The sequence below is a fragment of the Falco naumanni genome, chromosome 7, assembly GCF_017639655.2.
Source record: "Falco naumanni isolate bFalNau1 chromosome 7, bFalNau1.pat, whole genome shotgun sequence".
NCBI classification, from domain to species: domain Eukaryota; kingdom Metazoa; phylum Chordata; class Aves; order Falconiformes; family Falconidae; genus Falco; species Falco naumanni.
The window spans coordinates 11073158-11095218 of NC_054060.1; the positions used below are offsets into that span (position 1 = coordinate 11073158).

A 22061-nucleotide genomic window follows, 5' to 3' on the forward strand; every position below is an offset into this window, starting at 1 on the left:
TACGTACTTAGGTAAAGGAAAAACTGCATTTATTTTCTGATCTGACAGGACTGTGCACTATGTGAACCTAGGAAGGAAAGGAAATTATAGAAGTCATATACTATAAGCACCTATAAAATATAATAATGAAAATTGGTTCGTTCTAGCCAGATATTCAAAACCTTTATGTCTGTGTTCTAATATACATTCCCTGTCCTGATGCCAGAGCTTGCCAGAATCAGAAACTTTTTGGAATCAGCTGCTGTTTTGCTAGTTTGTGATGTGTTTCTTTCTGATTTCAGCCACCGTTGTTCATTGAGTGGGGATGATCTGAACAGACAGTGGTTGACACCCAGTTCGCAGCTCCATCCAACTATTTACCATGCCAAAGGTCTTCTCTATTACCTGCGCAGCATTGGCCGGGCTCCTCTGGTAAGCCTCTTCCAGGATCTTTTGTGAATTATTGTATATGGATTGCTTACTGCAGTTGCACGAACAGTCTTGTTTTAAAGCTAGAGCGATTTGGAAAGCATCATGTGCTGTTTCAATTTCATCTTACTGAGTGTTTTGAAAATCTTGGATATTTATTCTTTACTGAATGTTCTAACCAACAACTCCAAATTTCAGACTCTCTGCACACCTGGAATATAAGTGAGAAAATAAATTCCTTAAAACCCTTTAATATCCTCGAAGTACTCCAACTAAGCTATGAATATGTTATTGCTATCTTCATGGCAATAAATAGGAGAAATTCCACAAATATTTAGCCTGAATGGACTGTTCAAAAGCCCATGTTGGAACAAACCATGCAATCACAAAAACACAAGAAGCAGCCCTCAAAATGTCTGAACTTCCATGTTGTTTTGGTAATGAAAAAAAAATGGCTAGGTCTGGGGGTACCAGAAATTCATGAGACGTGAGTCTCTTCTCAAAGCTGCGACTGAGAAAGGGCTGGGGCCCATTCCATTTGCTCAATCTTGTTGCCCAGCAGAACAAAAAGATAGTTCTGACCCCTGAGAAGAAAAACCACAGGGAGGTTCGAATTTTAATGAACAGGTATAGATGCACAGACTGGCAGGTTGGCTAATGATAGCTACGGTCAGTCAGGAAATGTCCAAAGACATCAAATTCCCTCTGGGTTTGATGAGAAAAGCCCCAGACAAGCTGAAAATGTCTGAGCTTCTTTAAGTGAATTCTTGAGGGAAGATGGTTTCTGGCTGAGGCAACAGCCCTGAAATTCAACTCTGCAGGCTGAGGAATACTGTGGAAATTCATCTCCATTGTGAATTTAGTCACCAACCTTTTTCTTTGGTTCAGAGCAGTGTAGGATCAGTCTTGTTTTACCCTGTGATTTGCTATTTGGCCTTTTTTAATGCATAACCATGCTTGTCATATCCAGGTACATACAGTTGAACACTCAGAGCAAGTTCTCATTATTGCTAAGTGAAGAGAGGCTATTGATCCTATCATCTCCCTCACTCATGGGCTGCATGTCAGCCTTGGTAAACTGATTTTTCTTTGCCTTTGAAGAATACATTGATTTTAGTTTATACATGCTCAAAAATGCCTCCTCCAGAAGATAGCTGGTTGCTGGGTTTCTCCTTCTTCTTTTTTTTTTTTTTTTTTTTCTCCTTTCTCCAACCTCCAAGATCCCAGGGAGCCAAGTTCACTGATAGCCAAATGATTTCTGTGAAGTGACTTAGTTTCATTTATCCTGGGGATGTGCAAGCAGTTTCTTCAAAGCAAAGCTGCTTGAAGGAGAAAAAGAAAGAACTTTTAAAGTTAACAGCCTTTCAAACCAAAGCCATTTTAATTGGGAGGTTCTATAGAGAACAGCCTGCTAAGTGGTGGGTTGGTTTTTTTTTTTTACTTGTTGGCTCTGGGAACCCTAGTAAGATGAGGGACTGGATGTGTTATGACATTTTAGCACTTTGTGGCAAGGGATCTCCTTTTGACTGAGAGCAGCAAAGCGGGAATGTTGGAGACCACCTTGTTTGGGAGCAGCCAGGTCTGATGGGGAAAGGAAAGTTGTGCTCTCCTTGAGTAGTTGTGGTGCTAAACTCTAAACTGCTGCAGTTTAAACTTATAGCTGGCAATGCAGTTGCAGCAGTCAACAGGGAACCTGTAGCTTGTATAAAGAGTCTGAGCTTTAGTGAAGAGCAGGATGCCCTTAGAGGGGATGTAAAGAACTTCCTAGGGACCAGGAGGCACTGTCCAGTTTGGTGCCATTCAAAGGCGTTATATTGAGCTTGAAAACAAGCATCTGCCTGCAAGGAATGCAGCTCATTGTGACAAAGAAAACCCTAGGCATGTCTACCTCAAAACTCTGAGTTTCAAAGTCCTGTCATAATGCTATTAAGGAAAAAAATAGACTTCACACACATTTAAAAAAAAAAAAAAGTCAAAATATTCTGTTTTCCAACAGATTTTCTTGCTTTTCATTTTCTATTTTGCTTTTCCTTTATTTTAAAAGGTGCCTGGTTCTGTGACTCATAAGGAGGGTTGGATTTTGATTTAGAAAGCAGTCCTTACTTTTAGTCAGTGCTGGCAAATAATTTTAAATAGATAAAAATATGCAAGTGTATCTTGAGTCATATCCCAGTGAGTGCAAGCTTTGGGAGTTTAACTGGTTTGTGTGTATTAGTGTCCCAGCCATACAGAAAGACAGGCTGGAAGAAAAGGACTGGTAGGTCTCAGATTTGCTTAGTGTTTGCCCAGCCATATCGCAGGAATAATTCTGTATTGGGTGCTCAAACTACAAAATACAGCTTAGCCTTGGCTGAATCGTGAGACATAAGCTACCCTGTAGTGTGAAAAGGAGGCAGAAGAATGTATTACAATGAATAACTGCATATAAACATTGGGAGTGACTGCAGTATCCAGCAAACTTGTTTAAAATATAGCTCTGTGCAACTTGCAAATAGAAGAATAGTTCAGTAGTATTGACACTTCTACTGTGGAAGCTGGTGACAGCCATGACCTGAAACAACAGCCATATTACAGAGCCTGGCTTTGATAATCCTTTATATCAATAAAGTCTCATTCCAGACCTGTCACTAAGGATTCATCTGCAGGTTTCTTGAGGTGTAGAATTATAGACCTGCTACTGATCAGGCAGCCCCACTATCTGACTATGTGATCATCCCTGTGTAGTTTCTGATATATAAAATAATATTTTAGGTAGATAATATATTGTGTCTCTTGTGTGTTGGTAATTCTGTAAATTGGCAGGTAATTGATACCCAGTTGAGCTGGGTTCTCCTTGAAATAAGACGAAAGATATAAAATCTTCTTTGATATTCATAGGAATAAATTCTAGATGGTACCTGTGGTTAACCTAAGCTATGACTGTGTATTGCTGATAGCTTAGATGAAACACTAGCTGGAAAAATGTCTGTCATTAGCAGAACCAATAAATGCAGCTCTTTGGAGGAGACATTACAGGATAATTGCATGTGGTTCAGACAGTTACTTCAAATGCAGGGGCTGCAGAAGCCCTGCAAAATACGCAACAGCCTGAGGGGGCTGAGTCTCTGGGGTCTGTGCAATGATGGATTTTTTTCCTTTAGAAATGATGCTGCTTGTAGGTTTGCACCAACGAGCAGTTCTCAGACTGCCCTGTTTGTCCTCGCCTTTCCGCCTTTGCTGGGTGGCATGGGTATAAATAAAGCAAGAGTAGTTGCTGCTGAGTAGGTTGCTGTTTGCATGCTCCAGGTGTGGAAAGTGTATGCTGCAGGGGTGGTGATGTGCAGATCCAGAGCCCTGCAAAGAGAGCTGGAGGTGAGTAGTGATGCAGGAAAGAAAGTTGATAGGTCAGAAACCAAAAGAAAGAGCAGTGTATAAGCTATGAGATATCCATAATTGGCCACCTAATTAGTAGTGGTGAGATGGTTCTTTATCCATGGGTGCCTTAGCCTCTCCAGTATATCAACCTACTGTTTGTCAGAGAAGCTAAAAGAATGTACATGCTCAATTCCAAGATAAACTCCCTTACTTGCTGCAGCTAAACTTAATTACTGCATAGCTGAGAAAAAAAACATACTAGGGTAAATCTTGCCCTAACAGTTGGTGGAAGAAGTTAATCTACTCCATCTGTTTTTCCCCTCTTGTATATGTATTTATACAAGAATATGTATTTATGTATATACATTTATATATGAGTGTTGATCTACTTGAGGAAAAGAAGCCTCTATGGAGCAATCTGGACAGGCTGGACCAACGGGCAGAGGCCAACGGTATGAGATCCAACAAAGCAAACTGCTGGGTCCTGCACCTGAGTCACACCAACCCCACACAACACTACAGGCCAGGAGAAGAGCAGCTGGAAAGCTGCCTGGTGGAAAAGGACCTTGGGGGGCTGGTCAACAGCTGGCTGAATGTGAGCCGGCAGTGTGGTCAGGTGGCCAAGGAGGCCAATAACTGGCTTGTATCAGAAACAGTGTGTCCAGCAGGATGAGGGAAGTGGTCATCCCCCTGTACTCGGCACTGGAGTGGCCACACTTCAAATAGTGTTCTAGGGAGGGGGGGGGTCGGTATCTTCTCCCAAGTAACAAGTGATAGGTCAAGATGAAATGCCCTCAAGTTGTACCAGGGGAGGTTTAGATTGGGTATTAGGAAAAATTTCTTCGCTGAAAGGGTTGTGAAGCACAGGAACAGGCTGCCCAGGGAGGTGGTGGAGTCACCGTCCCTGGAAGTATTTAAAAGATGCATAGATGTGGCACTTAGGAATGTGGTTTAGTGGTGGACTTGGCAGTGCTAGGTTAACGGTTGGACGTGATGATCTCAAAGGTCTTTTCCAGCCTAAACAATTCTATGATTCTTTTTTTTTTTTTACCCCATATTCCTCCCCATCTCTTTTTATATCGATCTGTAATTCTTCCCTACCTTCCTACACCCATTCTTTTGTCTTCAAAATAAACCCTGGAAAACTGTTCAATGAAATCTTGAAAGTCCTTTCTACTCAGTGGTGAATACTGGTTTAAAATGAACCAATTCCTTCTCTTTAGAAGTTCTTGTCTTTTCATTGACAGATTTCTGAATATTCCTGATAAAGACATGGAGAATATATGTAACAGCAGTGTGTATATTGACTTCATATCTCAGAGGGCACTGAGATTGATTATTCTTTAAGACTTGGGTCAATATTTACCTCTTGGGTCATTAAATCGTGATTTTCATTTCTATAGGAGTCGATATCTGCTTATAGAGGCTATTCAAACTTCTGCTAAAACTGGAAATGTGCCTTGTGCCTAGTTTATATGACAGCTGACATAAGAGAGATGAATTAGATAGACAGATAGATTAGTGTGGAATAAGATTATTGGCCGTGAAGATTGGTCATGTTCTGTGCTCAGCTTCCAGGAATTCATGTAAAGATCTGACAGCATCGTGCAATACCATTGCACAATTGTATTTTCCTGAAAGTTATGTAGCACAGGTTTTGAATTTAAAGATGACAGACTGATGATTAATTGCTTGGGAAAGCACAGATTTCAAATCTCATGGGGATAAAGCTGAAGTTTAGGAGTTCAGAAGTGGAAAGCGCCTGACAAATTGCTCTGTTGTTGTATCATAAGTTACCATGAACCCTTAGGTTCCTGAGTTGCCATGGATTCCTGCACAGGTGTCATGTTTGTTTCTGCTGCAGACAGAAATGCACTAGTCTTGACTCTGGGTCCCTGAGACCATGTCAGATCGAATAAATAAGGCAAGATACAGTTGACTAACAAAGTTTGACACAGGTTATAGACATGGCCCAGAGTCTAGGCTACTCTGAAGTGACACAGGGGAAAAAAAACCCAACAACATTAACACCCCACCTGCAATCTTATAGTGCGTATTATGAAAATCCAGGAAACTTTTTCAATGTTCAAGATTTTTCTTTTTTTTTTTTTTTCTTTTTTTTTTTTCATCTTGGTAGGTATTCTGCGACTACCATGGACACTCCCAGAAAAAGAATGTTTTTCTGTACGGTTGCAGCGTCAAGGAGACTTTGTGGCAAGCAGGCTGCCTGGTTGACACAGCAGTTATCACAGAAGATGTTGGCTACAGGGTAGGTCCACTTTGTTCCTTTCTGCAGTTACTGGTGTCTAAGTGCGCCTTTGTAGATACTTAAGACAATGCCAGCTCACAAATTTTGGAGATAGGTGCAAGCTTCCCTTACTCTGGAGGAGTAATGGTCCAGAGAGTTTCAAATAATGTGTAATATCTTCATATCCTGGACATTAGCAAGAATATTGTTAGTAGATGGCTCCCTATGTATTTCATTTTAGTAAGATGCTGTGTTATAATCTTTGGCAACAGACTAGTAGGACAGACATATTTTTGTGTGGTTTATAATTTCTAAATATATGCAGAACTTTGCTCACACCACCATAATAAGAAAATAAGTAGGAATTACGTAATGAAACTTGAGAAAATGACAACATGCCACTGTCCTACTCAGCTGAATCGCTTCATCAGAAAATGCTCCTGGTGCCACTGAAAACACCAGAGAATTCAGTGGGTGTCAAACAGATCTAATGTAGTGGAGTTACCTTCACAGCAAGCGCTTGGTGTCATAGCTAGGGATTTTTTTTAAAAAAAATTATAAAGAATAAATACTAAAATCTGGTTTATTTCTACTTCATGTGAATGTCTGCACTCATCAAACTCTTCTCTAGATTTCCTGTCTATCTCTTTTCTTGTGCCTGTTTTGACGCTATTTCCCTCCTAAATGGCAAATTTATTGGAGAAAAAAGAATCTTGTAAGCTCTAATTATAGTCTTAAAAAATGTTAATTTCACAAAACATTAATTGTGGCCTTAAGCTGATTATAGAGGTATAGCTTGGTTTACTCCAACCTGAAAGAGGTTGAAAAGTCTTTTTCAGTTTATGTCTCTGTATAATTTTCACTACTTCAGCGCAAATAATAATTATCTTCCCATAAGGATGCCGCAGCATCGGTGTTTATCTTTTGGCATTGTACACAGCATACTGAAACTTTACTGGAAGAAAGTGCTCCAGCATTCATCAGGAGGGATCCCTGTGGCAAACTCTGTTTCACAAAGAAAGCAGGGAGAGTGCTTACAGTCAGGAAATCTTTTGCTGTGTTTGAATTCAGAGGGCTTGAAAAGGCTGAGGATGGTTTGCTGTTACGCAAACAGAATTCAAATGCTGCTGTCAGCGTCTGGAGCCTGTCTTGAATCTGCAATGAAGAAAAGCTTCAACGCTGGCCAAGAATACTCTGCAGTGGCCTACAAGAAAGATTTTGTGGTTCAAATCCTCTTTTGCACAAAACAGGAGATGGGTGCCTGCTGCAGTTCCTGCTGATGGGTCACTTTCTTCCTTCTTAGTCTGGATCAGCTCGGGTATATAGGAGAACACATCTGCAATAGCAAACTGCAGCAGATCACCTGTCTCACACCTGCTTTCTTGCACTGTTTGCACAGGTTTCTCTCCTGCCTCCTGTAGGTATTTGGGGATTGATCTGGCCTCTGCGATTGATTTTTCTCCCTGGGAGCAAGAACCAAATACCTCAAGAAAATGTTGGGTTTTGGAACAGCCTTTGCCTCATAGGTCATAGACTCATCTCTCACCCTTGACAATATACAGATCTTCGTTAGCTTCCAGTATCTGGTAGCGTTGGGTGACTTGCACAGCATTGGCATTGCAAAGCCCAAATTGAAGATTTGTCCTTTTAAGAGCCGTTCCAGGGCCCTTTGACAGCAGTGTCTGCAGGGACATCAGTAAAGAAATATAATTCCATTCTTTTCTAAAGGGACAGGAGGTTTATGGACAGGGTCCTGCGTGAAGGGAGTAGCTTCCTTTGTTATTGTGCATGCGAAATCCAGCTGTGTTCGAGAAATGGCCCACAGTCACACTGCTGCATTACCATGAAAGATCCTTGAAAAGGGTGTGGTTTTGCTCTTTGAAAATATAACATTGAAAGTTAATTAATAAGAAGAATAAGTAGAGAAGAAAGAACCATTAGTGTGAAGCCCAGTGAATGCTGGTAAAATGAATATTAAATTCAGATTTGCTAATGGTCCTAAATGAGTCCTGCATACAGAGACGTTACTGTAACCTGCCAGCAATTTTATTTAATTAAATGTAAAAGATTGATTATGCATATAATTTCAATTGTTTTAAAAAGCTAAACTGGATTAGGGATCCAAGTATTGCATTTGGTAGAATATATTTACAAAAACATCTGTGTGTTTGTTTGCAGAAGGGCAGAATGAAAACTAGCTGAGCTTTCACATACAGTTTAACTGGATCTCATGGTGGTTCTGAGGCTTATAAACATCTGGGTAATATGGCTTTGCTGTATTTTTTTTAATTAATGTTCAACCCAAGTCTGGGAAAACACAGAAGCACCACATGAAGGCATTTTTGTGATCCTCATGCAGCAAGTAGCACATTGAAGACAATCCAGAAATGTTGGATGCTTCACCTAAGACAAGCAGTCAGTCTTAGAGATTCCTCTGTCCAGTGCGCCCGCAGGAAAGGGTATCCTGTAGCTTTTAGTAACACACCGGAGATCTTGACTGAAGATAAGACTTGTGGTGGTCTCAGATTTTAAAATGGAATTTCTTACTTTGTTCCAGTTTTCTCCACCTTGTTTTTTTCATCTGAAAAACGGACCTTATAGATCTTTAGATCTATACCTTAGAGAGGTGATAAAGTCTATTGACAGCTGTGGCCAGCATATACTGAAAAATGAAATTTTGTGAGTGCTTAAGTTGTTTGTAAGAGGTATTGCAAAGAAGTTTAGGCCAAAGATTTATCATTCACTTCAAACATGTTTTAGGAAAAAAAATTATTCTTTCATTTTCAATGAAACCAAATATCCCCATGCAGTGCTGTGAAGTAAAGCTCAACAAAACAGAACTACAATTGCTCAGAATCAATAGGTGAAACTGATTGTTATTGGAAAGTGAAATTAGTTGATTGGCTTTCATCACCCAAAGTGAATGAAGTTCAAGGTAAATGCCATTAGCAATAAGTGGGAATTCCTTTGATATGATTCCATTCAGTTCAGATGTTTAAGTAAGCGATTGCAAAGAAGTAACGGATGTCCTTGTTTTCCTTGCTTTTCTCTGGATGGATCAAATGGTCTTTTGGCATATGTTGTGGTTAGCATACCAGCACTAAAATTTAGACACGTGCACATATGTGTGTGTGCACCTAAAGGTCTGGTTTCTACATAAAGCACACCTAGTATTAATGTGTATTTATTATATGTTTCTATAGAGTCTAGAAGTAACACATTAAGCACTGTGTAATGGCTAAGTAAGTGTTGCCTCTGCACTGACGGAAATATTTGACGCTGCAGTGTATTAGGAGTGTTTATGGACTTTGGTGGGAAATATCTTGAATAAGCAAATCACTCAGGGCTAAGATGTAGTTTTTACTGGGTTTTCATGATTATTTTTTATTGTGGTTCTTTAAATGAAGTGTATAAAATATATCGCTTGCACTCAGATGAGAATATTTTGGTTTGCTTCACAATGCAAGTTAGTGAAATGTTAAGTTCTATTTTTATATAATTATGTGTGACATTCCATAAGAATACACATCCCCTTTCTCTGCTCTGTGCTAGGTTCAGACAGAACTCCTCCCACAGCTGAATCTCTTGTCAAATTGTGGATGCATGATGGAAGGAGATATAGTATAGCTGGAGAGGGGACAGTGGGAATATCAGGTGCTGAACTATGACTGCAGCCCTCTGGTCAGCACACCAGGAAGGTGTAGGTTAATGTCAAAGCAGTTTGAAAACAAAACTCTGGAAGTGACTTCAGCAGTTCCAAACTGTTGGCTGTGAAAATGTTTTATTTTGAATGAGATACACTGAGAGTACTGGATATTTTGCATTTTAGTCTTTGGGGTGAAACAGATGTTGGTATCTGTAGTATCTGAGGATTTCATGTGGGATGGACATAATGCACACTGGTTGGAGCTCTCAGTAACAGTGTCTGCCGATAGATTTGATTATATACATGTTAAAAACCTCAAGTGTCTCTGTATATGTATGTATGATACAAACACATGCACATCTGTTCAATTCATTTTCTCATCAGTGCTGATATTTTCTCATAGACTCTTCCTAAAATACTGGATAAAGTGGCCCCTGCATTTGTCATGAACAGCTGCAGCTTCCTGGTGGAGAAGTCCCGGGAGTCAACAGCCCGGGTGGTGGTATGGAAGGAAATGGGTGTGTTGAGGAGCTACACCATGGAGAGCACATATTGCGGCTGCAGCCACGGGCTCTACAAAGTGAGTAAATCAAAGAACCCTGTGTCACCCTTCTCCTAATGCACGTTCTGGAAGGGTAAAGCAGAGGCGATAGCCATGGTCTCAGGGCTTATCATTGTCTTCTCTCTCCAGACCCATGCAGACATGCTTCTGGGTTTCTCCTCAGTGCAATCTTTCTGTGATCCCTCACTCTTTTTGCCTTCCATGCCAGGAGAGTTCTTGTTCTATGGTTTCATTCAACAGTGAAATAAAAAGAAACTCCAGTCTGGAGCCAGAAGCATTGAGATGAAGGAAGGAGTGTTTTTGAGATGATACAGGGCACTTATCCTTATGAGGGCATTCACTGTGTTGTAAAAAATGTGTTGGCAGGTCATACGGACATCTTTAAGCCTCATTCTAAGGTAATTAATTTGAATGCTAGTGGCACCAAGCTTTTTGGTACAGGCTAGCTACCTGAGCATCCACCTGGCCAAATTCAAGAGCCTGAACTGAGAATCCTGCATTTGAAGTTGCCTGAAGCCAAAGGTAGCTAATTCGAGGCTAGCTTTGGCAGCTGTCCACAAGCTCAAGGTATGGCTGTACTGTGATCTAGACAGACCAGAATTCCGCATCAAATGAGGTTCCAATCTGGGTAAGGGCTGTACTCATACTGAATGCATCAGAGACATCAGTCTATGAGATCCCCTGGCACTTTTTAAGTACACAGGATGAACTCTGGTAATTGCATTTGAGTGATCATGATTTTTTATTCACTCAAATGGTGAATTCTTTCTTTTGTTCCTTTCCCAAACCTGTTGCTTTCATGAAAGGCTTCCATACTCCACATCGTTTCTCCCACTAGGGAGCAATCCTTATCTATACAGCATTAATAAGCAGTTAAGGATCCTGAAAGACCCTTAAGGAAAGAACCATCATTACAAATAACAATTAATTAATAAGACATTCAAATTATTATCTTTGGAAGCTCTATACTAATCTGTTTACCTCTCTGTAGAATGCAGCCAGGAAGTACTCAGGTGTTTTTTTGACTGTGCTGTACTACACACACATCAATTCCAAGACAGGAAAGGCAAAAGAAAAAAACAGCAGACAGTTTAAAGAAAGAGAATATAATTGCACTGGGCATTACATCTAACACTCCCTACTCCTGAGAAGCGCTAATGGTTTTTTAATAGGCACCACAGGTCAAGACAGTGGTTTTGAATCTTTTTTAGATAGTGGGGGAAAATCTACTTTGAGTGAAGTCAATGACAAAACTCCTAACGATCTCCACAGAGGAGGAATTCACTGATTTCCTAGATAACCACAGTAAGACCTAAAAACAATGACACAACAGATAGTATCAATATATAATGATTTATTCTCCTTCAGCATCTGAGAGGTCTTTAGGCCAAATTTGCTTAATTTGTGCCATAAAATGTTTGAAATAGTAGGAGGGTAATGTTAAATGCTACATTCAGATGTGGCATTTAAACTTTGTGCCATCCACAGGGGCTCTTGTGTTATATGTAGAGGTACCAAAAATAAGCAGAAAGACCTAATGCAGATGGCTCAAGATTCTTTTTTAAAGAAATGTTTTAAAATGTATGAAATTATTTTCCACGTTCTTTCTTGTCCTCTTTTTCATCATCGACCAGGACCACAGGCAACCACTGAGGACAAGAGCAAGTTGACATATGAGAACTTGTAACTGGTGACAGAATCCAGTGTTCTTATGGCCCATAAGGAAGTCTGTAAGCTGTAAAGCAGTTCTGAAATTTCCATTCTGAACACCCTGAAAAGCTGAGTCCCAGTTGAATCATCGGGTTATTTTTATGAGGTCACTTATCCCTTTTTTTTCTTCTTTGTTTAGGGTTTTCATTCATCTCAAAGATGGAAGATACATAAGTATTCCCTTGAAGGGGCATTTCTTCATCATAAGAATAATAGAAACACTTTTTGCATTTTCCTTGATTCAGGCAGCTTTAAAGCAGTTCCATTCATTTTTTCCAAGTATACAAAGTACCCAACTTGTTAGTACCAAAGTGGAATATAATTCCTTATGTTGACATTTATACAGGAGCTGCATATAAATACATAAACTATCTATTTCAAATAATGATATCAATAAGCTATTTCCTCTTCTTTTTAGTCACCTGTAGAGTTGGTTCTTGCTTGTTTGTTTGCTTGTTCTTACAAGTGGATTATTTAGGGTATGGACTTGACAGGCTAACGTGAAGATTTCATTGCATAATACCATTTAATACTCAGCTTCCAACTATCAGGCCAAAACTATTTCATGAGTATCTGGAATCCCTGAAATTATTTCTGTAAACTGAAAATTAATCACATAAGAATTTTTCTAGAGACTTTAATCTGAGTTCTTCACTCTTGGACCTTCAAGTTGATGTGTGTAAACAATAGGCTGAGACTAATGCTCAGGCAGGAGATGTCAGCACCCCATGTTTATAGCTTTCTGATATTTGGATTAGTATATTTGTGCTTAACTGTTAATAGAATCAGTTTCTTGATCATATAAGACTCATCTCCCTGTAGGGATATTTCCAGAATCTCCCCTGGACAAGCATGTCCTTATGTTTTTGATATTTTTATACCTTGAAGTACAGTACAAACAGCAGTTAGGACTTAAAACATCTCATATGCAGCAGATGCTCCCAAGTCCAGCATCATTCAGTGAATTAGTGGTCAAACTTCTAGTAGAGTGCAGCAGACCTGAATCCTGGTCCTTAGTTTTCTTCCTACTTGTAAGTGATGAAAGTAATTCATTCAAGTAGCTGCTTTGCTGGCTACAAGCACAGGTACAGTGCTTGGAATCACAGAGACATCTGATAGGGATTGTGCGAAGGATTTGGGAAGAGCAAGAAAGCCTTATAGAGGCATCAAGACGTTAAAATATTAATTACACAAGGCTGGTAAGTGTGCCACCTCTTACCGCGTGTCAAGGAAAGGCTAAGGTAAACCAGAACCTGTTTTTTTCTGATAGACAGTCCAAAAAAGATGATGTGTTTTTCCAAGGAATGTGTCTGTCCTTTCTTGAATTGAAATGTAGCCTTTTAAAAATAGTTTAGTGACTGAAAGATAAGGCAGGAGTTTGGTACTATTGATATGTAAATGAGAAAGAATAGTGATCCCAGCCTCTTTTAAAAGTCATTTGGTTTCAAATGGAGAGGAATGTGGAAATGAAAGGAGAAAAGAGATGGTTTGTCTCTGTCGAATCTCCCCATCTGTGTGATCAATGGAAACCCAATAAGCCAACTACCCTTAAGGAAGTGAAACATAAAACTAAAGAAACTATTGATGTTATCTAAGGTTTTGCTCAACCTAAGGAAGAAGGGAAAAAAAAGGGAAAAAATATCCAAACTCTTTTTCATTTTGTCTGAGTTGCCCAATTCAGTCTTAGAGGAACAGTGTCTCCATATGAAAGTTGCTAAAAACAAAGCAGCCAATTTCTGCAGGGAATTCTCTCTCCTGCTTCCACCAGTTTACAACCCTACAGTCAAATCAGAAAAAAAAACACCAAAAAACACCCAACCCCCCCAAAACCCCCACAAACAACAACAACAAAAAAAAAAACAAGCCACGACAACTGCTTATCATTTCTTTGCTTATGTGAAGGCAGCCTGTGTTGTTCCCTTGTTGGAGCTTTTACCCCTCCAGCTTACCATGTGATTTTTATTGCTGTGTCACTTTTGTGGGATGTAGAGCCCCTCTCATATTTTGTTTATGAACTTGAAGCAAGGCTGTACTGTAAGATGTTCTGCTGAGTACAGCTTCAGTCAGGTACAGTCATGACGCCAAAAGAATCAAATCTCCAGTGACACATATTGATATTTTCCTGTTTCTTGTGTGATTCATTTTTAAACTTGTGTATCTCTTCGCTGTTACCATGTTCAATCCTATTACACTGTTTCACCATTCTTAATTCCTTGTTACCTAGCCTACTAATTAAGACCCTTCTATAGCGTATTGCACTGTGCTGTTCCATTCATTACTGCATTTATCATCCTACAAGTTAATACCTTTTGTGGCATGGTATACAGCTGAGTTCCAAACAATATGTAGTGGTAATATTGAGAATCTAAAAAATTCAGCTTCATGCTCTGTGAGTACGTGCAATGTTGGAAAAGCATTTTCCTTGGCATGTTGTGCCTGATGGAGTAGATGTAGTACTAACAGAAATAGATTTTTAACTTCTTACTTAGAAGGGATTATAAACAACAAGGAGTAACAAATGAGTTTTAAAATTATTGCAGATACCTTGACAGTGGCCTTTGAAAAAGATTTTAGAAGTGATATGGATCCCTTTTTGAAGAAAGTGTTTGGGAGAACTGAGAAAAAATATATATTTTTTTCTTTCCAGTTTAATGCTTCTAAGTCAGAGGAACTGAATACCCCACATTTTCTCATTAGACTTGATTAGAGGGAAAAGCCACCCCTTCGCAGAGACACTGGAAAGAGGAGAGATCAGCATCAAGCAGCATAGCTATACAGTTCTGAAGACTTTCTTGATAGTAATTCAAAATGTCTTTGTTGAACAAAAGTGGTGAGAGTTAGCCTGACTGGAAGATCTGATGGTACCCATCCCCTTTAACCTGGTTAACATGGACTGGAATACTTAAAATCAGCCAAGTACCAGTGATTTACCATAGAAGTACAGCTGAACTAAATCAATATGCCAAGATGAAACCCCTTTCCTCTTTCTAGTCCTGGTTTGACTTGACTCTAATCAGCCAGCTTGGACAAATCATACATTGGTAACATTAAATTACAGCACTATTTCTTTATAGTTATCTGTAGGCAATGAAATATTTTCTTCATCTTGCTTACTATTGAAGGCTACTTACCAAATTACTGTGCAGGATTTTTATGTATGCTTTACTCATAAGCAGTTTATTACAGTTAATAGTCAGAAATTGAGTTGTTTTGATGGAGTTTGCAGGTCACATGGCATGCTTCTGTTCTCCAGTAAGATGTATATTGTTCTTATAATTGGAAGTCTGGTGCACAAACTTAAAAATAATTTTAATTTGGCCTCTCGCCAGTATTCAGCCACCAACAAAAAATATTTCAGCAATATTCTTGCCATAAAGCATGTTTGGTAAGTGCTTGCAGAAAGAAAAAGTAAAGAAATAGGATATACTCTATGCTTTCTGGTATATGCTTCCAGAAAATGTTTACAGTGTCTTTGCAAGTCTAACAGACTTTTCCTCATTTCTGATTTTTTTTTTTTGTTCCTCAGAGCTTACGTTTTTCCTAAGTATGGGTAAGTCTCAAAAGCATTCAAAAGTTTCTTTCAGAAAAAAAGAATCATCTTTAAAATGGGTGTGTTTAGCTGACTCTCAGTGCTCTGGGGATCTCATTCAAAAGCAGATGCTGAGAATAAGAAAGAATGGTTTTCTTTCTGATACTTCTGCTTCCAGTTCTGGTCCAAAGTGGCTCAAATTGGAAGCAGCTGTAACAGCAAGAAAAGTATAGAAAAAAAAAAGTTATCTAATAGTAATCTAAGAGCTGAAAGTTCAGATTAGGGGTTTGTTCTGTTTTTTTAAGTTGTTATGCAAAGCAGAAATTTCCATCATATTTGCTTTATTTTCCTGTTATTTCCACCAACCCCTTGCACTAATTGATTGGTGATTCATTTCATAAGATATTGTAATTGTACGTTTAGACTTGTGCGTCTTGCTTCGTAGTTATTTAAGGATTAATGACATTTAGGAAGTGGGGGAAAGGCGTGGGGGGAATAGGAAAAAACGGGTTTCTGAGCAAACAAATGAGATGGTGGGTGTTTGTCTCCCTTGTAGATTCTTATATGAGCCGCTGCTGGATTTTCCCTCATTAGGTGTTTGTCAGTGTTTTGTTTGTTTGTTTTAATTATTTGACAGAAAGCTAACTAAGAAATCACATGTTTAAATGTGCTCAGATTTGTTTGGTTCGTGCCATGTGAAATAATAGGAGTTTGAAGATGTGCACCGAAGGTGCGCAATGACTCAGATTGTTTGGAAAAGCAAATTACAAAACTGGGAGAACTCTGTAGGGATTCTTTGGCCCTTGTATCTCCAGAAAAACTAGAATTTGTCAATAGGACCATCCTGGCTAGTCTTATCTTTCTTGATTAGTAATAAGACAGTTGTATTAAGGCAAGTGTGACCAAAACAACATGAGATGCAAGTATCATCTCTGCTCCCAAAAGTCATGGGTATAATTGCAGTTTACTATATTTTTGCTGAAGGTGCTCAATATTGTCAGATGGGAGGGCCATTTACGTACATTTAAAAGTCTGTAAAACTTTGCAAGGAGGTAATTCAGGCCTCCATGCTCTGTTTTCCTATTTCCTGATCCACTCCATGGTCAGTTTAACCTTGATGTTTTGGAAAAGATCAGTAGTTGAGAAGGGTTGTTATTCTTGTCATCATTCCTGAGGAAGGCTTATTTCTTATTTGTTTGGGGGTTTGGGGGGGCAGGGGAACTGGTTGGTTTCTTTTAACAGCCTGTATAGGGCAAAACCCATTTTCTGGCACTAGTGTGACTGCTTGAAGCCTTTTGCTGAGAGCACTTAGCCCCTCTTCCAATGTTTGTCAAATGTAGATGTTTTGTGAATGACTCTGGAAAAGCAACGGACACTTGATCCAATAGACTGAGTTTGCTGCTGTAAAAACAAACAATTGTTTTGTCAGGGTGACTGAATAATACCTTACATCTTTCCAGAAGTAAGTATAGGGGTGATTGCCTGCCAAATGCTGTGCACTAGTCCGTCTGTTGAGATGTCCTGTGAATGCTGCCTTGAAGCAGATTTTGGAAGAAGTCCTCCCCAGCACCTGCTGCAGTGGGTTTCGGCTGTCACTCAGGCCATCTGCTTTCCTGTTCCTGGGTTGAAAGTTTCAAGTGTCAGGGGACTGAGGGATGTTTTGTTGTGTTTGAACTCACATGGTTAATAGAAACAGAGGTGAATGACACTTAATGGTGAAGAATGGACACAGCTTTTTTTTGTCCGCAGAGCACTCAGGAATCACTAAACCCCATTTGTCAGAGGGCACTGGGCAACAGTGTTTTAGTCTTTCCTATTATTAGTGTACCCAAAGATTTATTTATTTTTTCTGTATGAAAAAAAGATAATCATTGATGCTAGCTAGATTGTGGAAGAAGATACTAATTTAAATTTTTGAGGTTTATTTTGATTATTTCTCCTCAGATGTTGCACCAGCTTTATCCCTGACTCGCTAAGTTCAGTGGTGTTGTATCAAGGTAGATTTGGATAATTAGCTTTGGAGAGATATTCCAGAGACCTTGACAGTCTTGGAAGAAAAGATGCTTTAGCATCGCACTGGGGAATAATTTATTGAATGTGTTTCCTCCCTCTTAGACCATGTCTGGAAGGAAACAAGAATGCCTCTGCCAGCTCTGCTGCCTCTCCTAGCTTTTATCAGTAACAGATTTTCTCCTCAGTTATGTACTGGTTAGTAAGTTATTCTAACTGCGGAGCTTTGGTTAAAGAAAACGGGAAAGTCTGTATGGAAGGGCAGTCACAGTGGTGAGTTAAACACACCTCAAACGCAGTTTGAGGTATCTTTAGTGGGAATGAGCCACGGGCAAGTCGTATCACAGCCTATTCCCATAGCACTTGTCTTTTAAGCTTGCTGTGTGATCCTCTTCTGAACTTTCCAACCAAGATTAGCACTTGTGTGCCAAGGTTAGTATAGTGTAGGTTAATACTGGTCTCTGGCATTTCCAGATATTTTAGTCTGAAAGTTTTGACACAGCGTTTTCACACAGGAGTGATGAATTGTTACAGTATGGAAATGGGCAGCCCTATTAACAGTGCCAAAATGAATGATTTATGATATTTGATTGCCAGAGCAACGTAGTGATTAGGCTGAAATTACATGTCTTTTGGTTTGTAGCCACGTAACCTGTTTTCTGGTCCTGTTAGGCTGTATCTAGTCAAATGAGTTCATCCTGAATCAGAACTCTCCACAGGCACCTCAAGGTAATGCTGCAGTCTGTCATGGAGCACTCCTAGCAGCTAGAGACAATTTAGCTTAGATAACCTAGCCCTAACTTAGGGCTCGAGTGTTGTCCTCATGCTATTTTGTGTGCACGGACATCTCCCTCGTTTCCTTCTCCTTCGGTGTAAAGACACTCTGTGATATATATTTACAGAGGCAGGAGAGCTAAAGATAAGATTAGCATAAAATGGAATATACAAAAGGCTGTAGGTAGAAGAACACAGGCTCTTAGGTCCCGCTTTAGGACCTCAGGGTCACGCAAATCACATTTCCCTGTTTCTCCTACTGAGCCATTCAGGCTAAGAAATAGGATGCAAATCATGGCTTGGCAGAAAATATGGGTGCTATATCCTAACCCAGATTTTGTTGGTAAAAACATGTTACAAAAAGAGAAAAACATGGTCCTGAACCACAAAGAAGTGAAAAATTTGCTAGTTTCTTTGCCTTTTGGAACCATTTTCAAAATTGACACTGAGAGGTGTCTGCTTCTCCAGCCCCTAAGCAGACAGTCTGGCCCAATCTGTAGCCCTTTGGCAGAATGAGTAACTTAAATCAGCTCCTTTGTCTCTGCTGTTGATAATTGTTGGGTGCTGACTGGCTGTGTAACTGGAGAATAGGTCCCATGCTATATGGTTAAATTACAGCACAATAACAAATGATGACAAGAGTGAGATCATAATAGATCTGACTGCAAATCTGAGAGGTATCTAGTTCTGAGGTTCAGTGGACATGGCTGGCATGCAGAATAGCAAAGCAGAGCAATCATGTACCTCCTCCTTGGCCCATCCTTTTCCACCATCATATAATTGAAACAGCTCTCTTAGCTCTGCTGTTTGCCCCTTCTGTTTGGGACTCAACCTTGGAGTGCTTGTTCCAACAAGTCGTCACAATCTCCAGCATTCCTTTCACTTGCTAATAATGCATGTGTTTCCTAATTGGTAGGTCCCTTTTTGTTAAACCAAGGGACAAAGCAAACTACTTGGATCTGAGGAGTGGAAAATGGGAATTATCTTGACTCTTTGCTGTCTTGACTGCTGATGTTCCTCTAGATGTCTTTTTTCCTCAGTCCATTGTAATCAGCTGATGTGTCTGCTTTGTTTATGTGGTCTGACTCCCTCAGCTGCTTTTGCACTTCCCTAGATACTTCGTTGCAATCCAGTCTTCCCATATTCTAATGCTGTACTGGAGAAAGGAAGTGATGGTTAACAGATAGGGCTTATCAAACTGTTTCTCTACAAAGGGAATGAGCAACAAGACTACATAGAGCAGGATTAGATGGAAGAATCCCAGGTTTGGACATGACGGGTCTGGGCAACCTAGATGCTTGAAGCGAAAAATCCTTTTGCAACTGCACTTGTTGCATGGAGAAGAGATTGCATTTTGCAAGGGGTACAAGATATGAATTAATAGCTGACCTCTGTATTTTCACTCTGCTGACAAGATTCTGTTTTGTGGCCCCATTTGAAGATGAACAAAACCAGTGTACTCATGCAGAGACATAAAACCAACAAATGTTGTCACCTTGTGACTGAGGGATTGGGTCTTTCCATGTGCTGTAAGGAGGAACAAACTCTACTAGTATTAAAATCAATGCTGCCATGCTCAGAAGTCGAACAGTCTCTTGTAGTGCCAGAAGGCTGAAAATTACTAGCAAATTATTGTTGTCAGGCTAATCTCTGAATTGTATTTATTCAGTTTATGGGTATAGCTGAGAATCTGGTTTGGCTTCAGATGTGGTTTTGTTAGAACCTTAGCTACGTTCACAGCACATATTATTAGAGCAAACAGAAAACTACAGAAGTAAGCTAGATGTTTAAAGATTATTTTAAATTTTCTATTCTAAATATTACAGTGGTGTGACAAATCTGACAACTGCAGTCACACACACATATATGTGATTTTTCTGGATGAAAAGTCACTTTTTATTTGAAGCCTGCTAAGCAGTTCTGAATGGCATGACCTTGAATGTCCATGGGATTTCAGTCTGCTAAAGAAAAAGCTCTTGGGAAGGATAAGGGGTAGAAAAGTAACATTCCTAATGAAAACGAACTGCATTATTTCAGTTGTGTCCCTTTAAATGTCCAAATATCAATGCACATCATCCTTTCAAGTTTTCTGTGGAATTACAGCAGCTAGCTTTTTGATTTCTGATGTCTCTCTTGCTTGTTAATCTGGCCCCATGTGAATTTATTGTACAAATCTATTTGGCAGCTGAAAATTGCCCTTTGATGAAGCTCCTAGTCTAATCATGAACTCCTCAGGCATGGAAAATAAGAATGGGGAGGTGGCAAAAGCAGAGGCTAAAAAAGCCATGTTTGTCTTTCACTCTGCATGGGTTTTAGAAGCATCTAAATTTCAAAGTATTTCACACACAGGATTTTCTGCAAAGATTGAGTGTGTTCCTTTTAGGATCGTAAAATTTGCTATGCTGGATCAGACCACTGGTCCATATAATCATGTATCCTGCCTCATACAGAGGCTGGTTCCTCATGGCTCAGAAGAAAGCAAAACCAGCCTGTAATGCAACTGATTCAATTACACTAAGATACAGAAAGGAAATAATCCTACCAGCCTGACCTGCCTCTCCTCCACTTCATACACTGCAGCGTGAGGCCTGATAATCGTTATCCAAACCTTGAAGTAATGAGCTAAGTTCTTTGTGAATAATTATGGCACTCTTTCATCCCATTTCATAATGTTTTCTCAGACAGAGCTTCCTGCAGCACTGAATTCCACTAGCTGATGCCTGTAATGCGTATATGCTGTCCATCATCATATGTAAACTATTTATTGAAATATGATCTCACATATTTCTGCATTCTGTCCCTTTGCTGGTTTCTGTATCCAGGGAAGATGCGCTTCCCACAGCTGCAGTTGATGCCAGTTTGGTCTGTGAGCTCTCTATCCATGTTTGCTGCCATCCTTATGCCTCTGTTATCTACTCCCAGGTCCCCTGGTCTGGTGTCCTCTAAATCAAATTAGAGGAATCAAATATTCATTCTTTCCCATCTCAAAATCTGTAGACAGATCCTGGCTCCATCCAGCTCACGGCTCTTTGGTAGATTTCCTTACTTTGTTTACAAACCAGGTTAATTTTTTCAGGTGTGCTAAACTCTTGTGCTACCTTTTCTCTCCTTTTTTACTTTCTACTACAAAATGTGTTTCAGAGTACCCAATATACCAGGACTGACTGTAATTCCTCTGCATTAAAAGTACTATATTCCTTCCTCACTGGCAGAGTACTGACGTTTCTTTTTGTTTAAATGACAATATGTGCCCTTGCCTCATACTCTAAACATCATAAATAATACATGCATGTCTGCAGACTGCACCATGTAGTGGGTTTGTCCTTGGGTAGAGACAGGTCTTCCAGGTGGAGAAGGTGGGTGTTGCATGAGCCCACACTTGGAGATTCTGCTTCTATTGCACAGCTGTTTGAGTATGATAATAGTGCCTTTCCATGTAGCACAGCTCCACAGCCTCTCTTCCTTCCTGTGGCTTCAGACACTGGAAGGAGGTGGTAGGGGATTCCAAATGAACAGTAGCAGAGAGGCCAGGATGCTGCACTGCACATGTATGAGATATATGCGCGTGGTGGCATACGAAGCAGGAAGAAGTCGTCTCAGGTCTGGACTGAAGACTTGACAGGTATTCCAGTGTCATAGCAAGAGCAAAGGGGGCTCAATACTGCTGCTCGTCTGCCCTGTCCAGATGCAGCCTGTCCTGTAGCAGGGAAGGCTGCAGTTGCTGAGAAAGATATTAAGCACTGAAAACAGAATCTTAATAACAAATTCATGGAGTTATAATCATCAGAAGGGACCACTAGTTCTTCTGGTTTGACCTTTT

The 22061-nt window shown here is 39.8% G+C and overlaps 1 protein-coding gene across 1 annotated transcript in view; it reads left to right on the top strand.

Moving 5' to 3' along the window:
• Positions 1-22061, top strand: part of AGBL1 (AGBL carboxypeptidase 1) — a 274098-nt gene that overhangs the window by 136288 nt on the left and 115749 nt on the right. The window contains exons 19-21 of the mRNA XM_040600245.1: positions 282-411; positions 5900-6031; positions 10060-10236. Coding sequence (XP_040456179.1) covers positions 282-411; positions 5900-6031; positions 10060-10236 — 439 coding nt within the window. The remainder of the gene's footprint in view (positions 1-281; positions 412-5899; positions 6032-10059; positions 10237-22061) is intronic.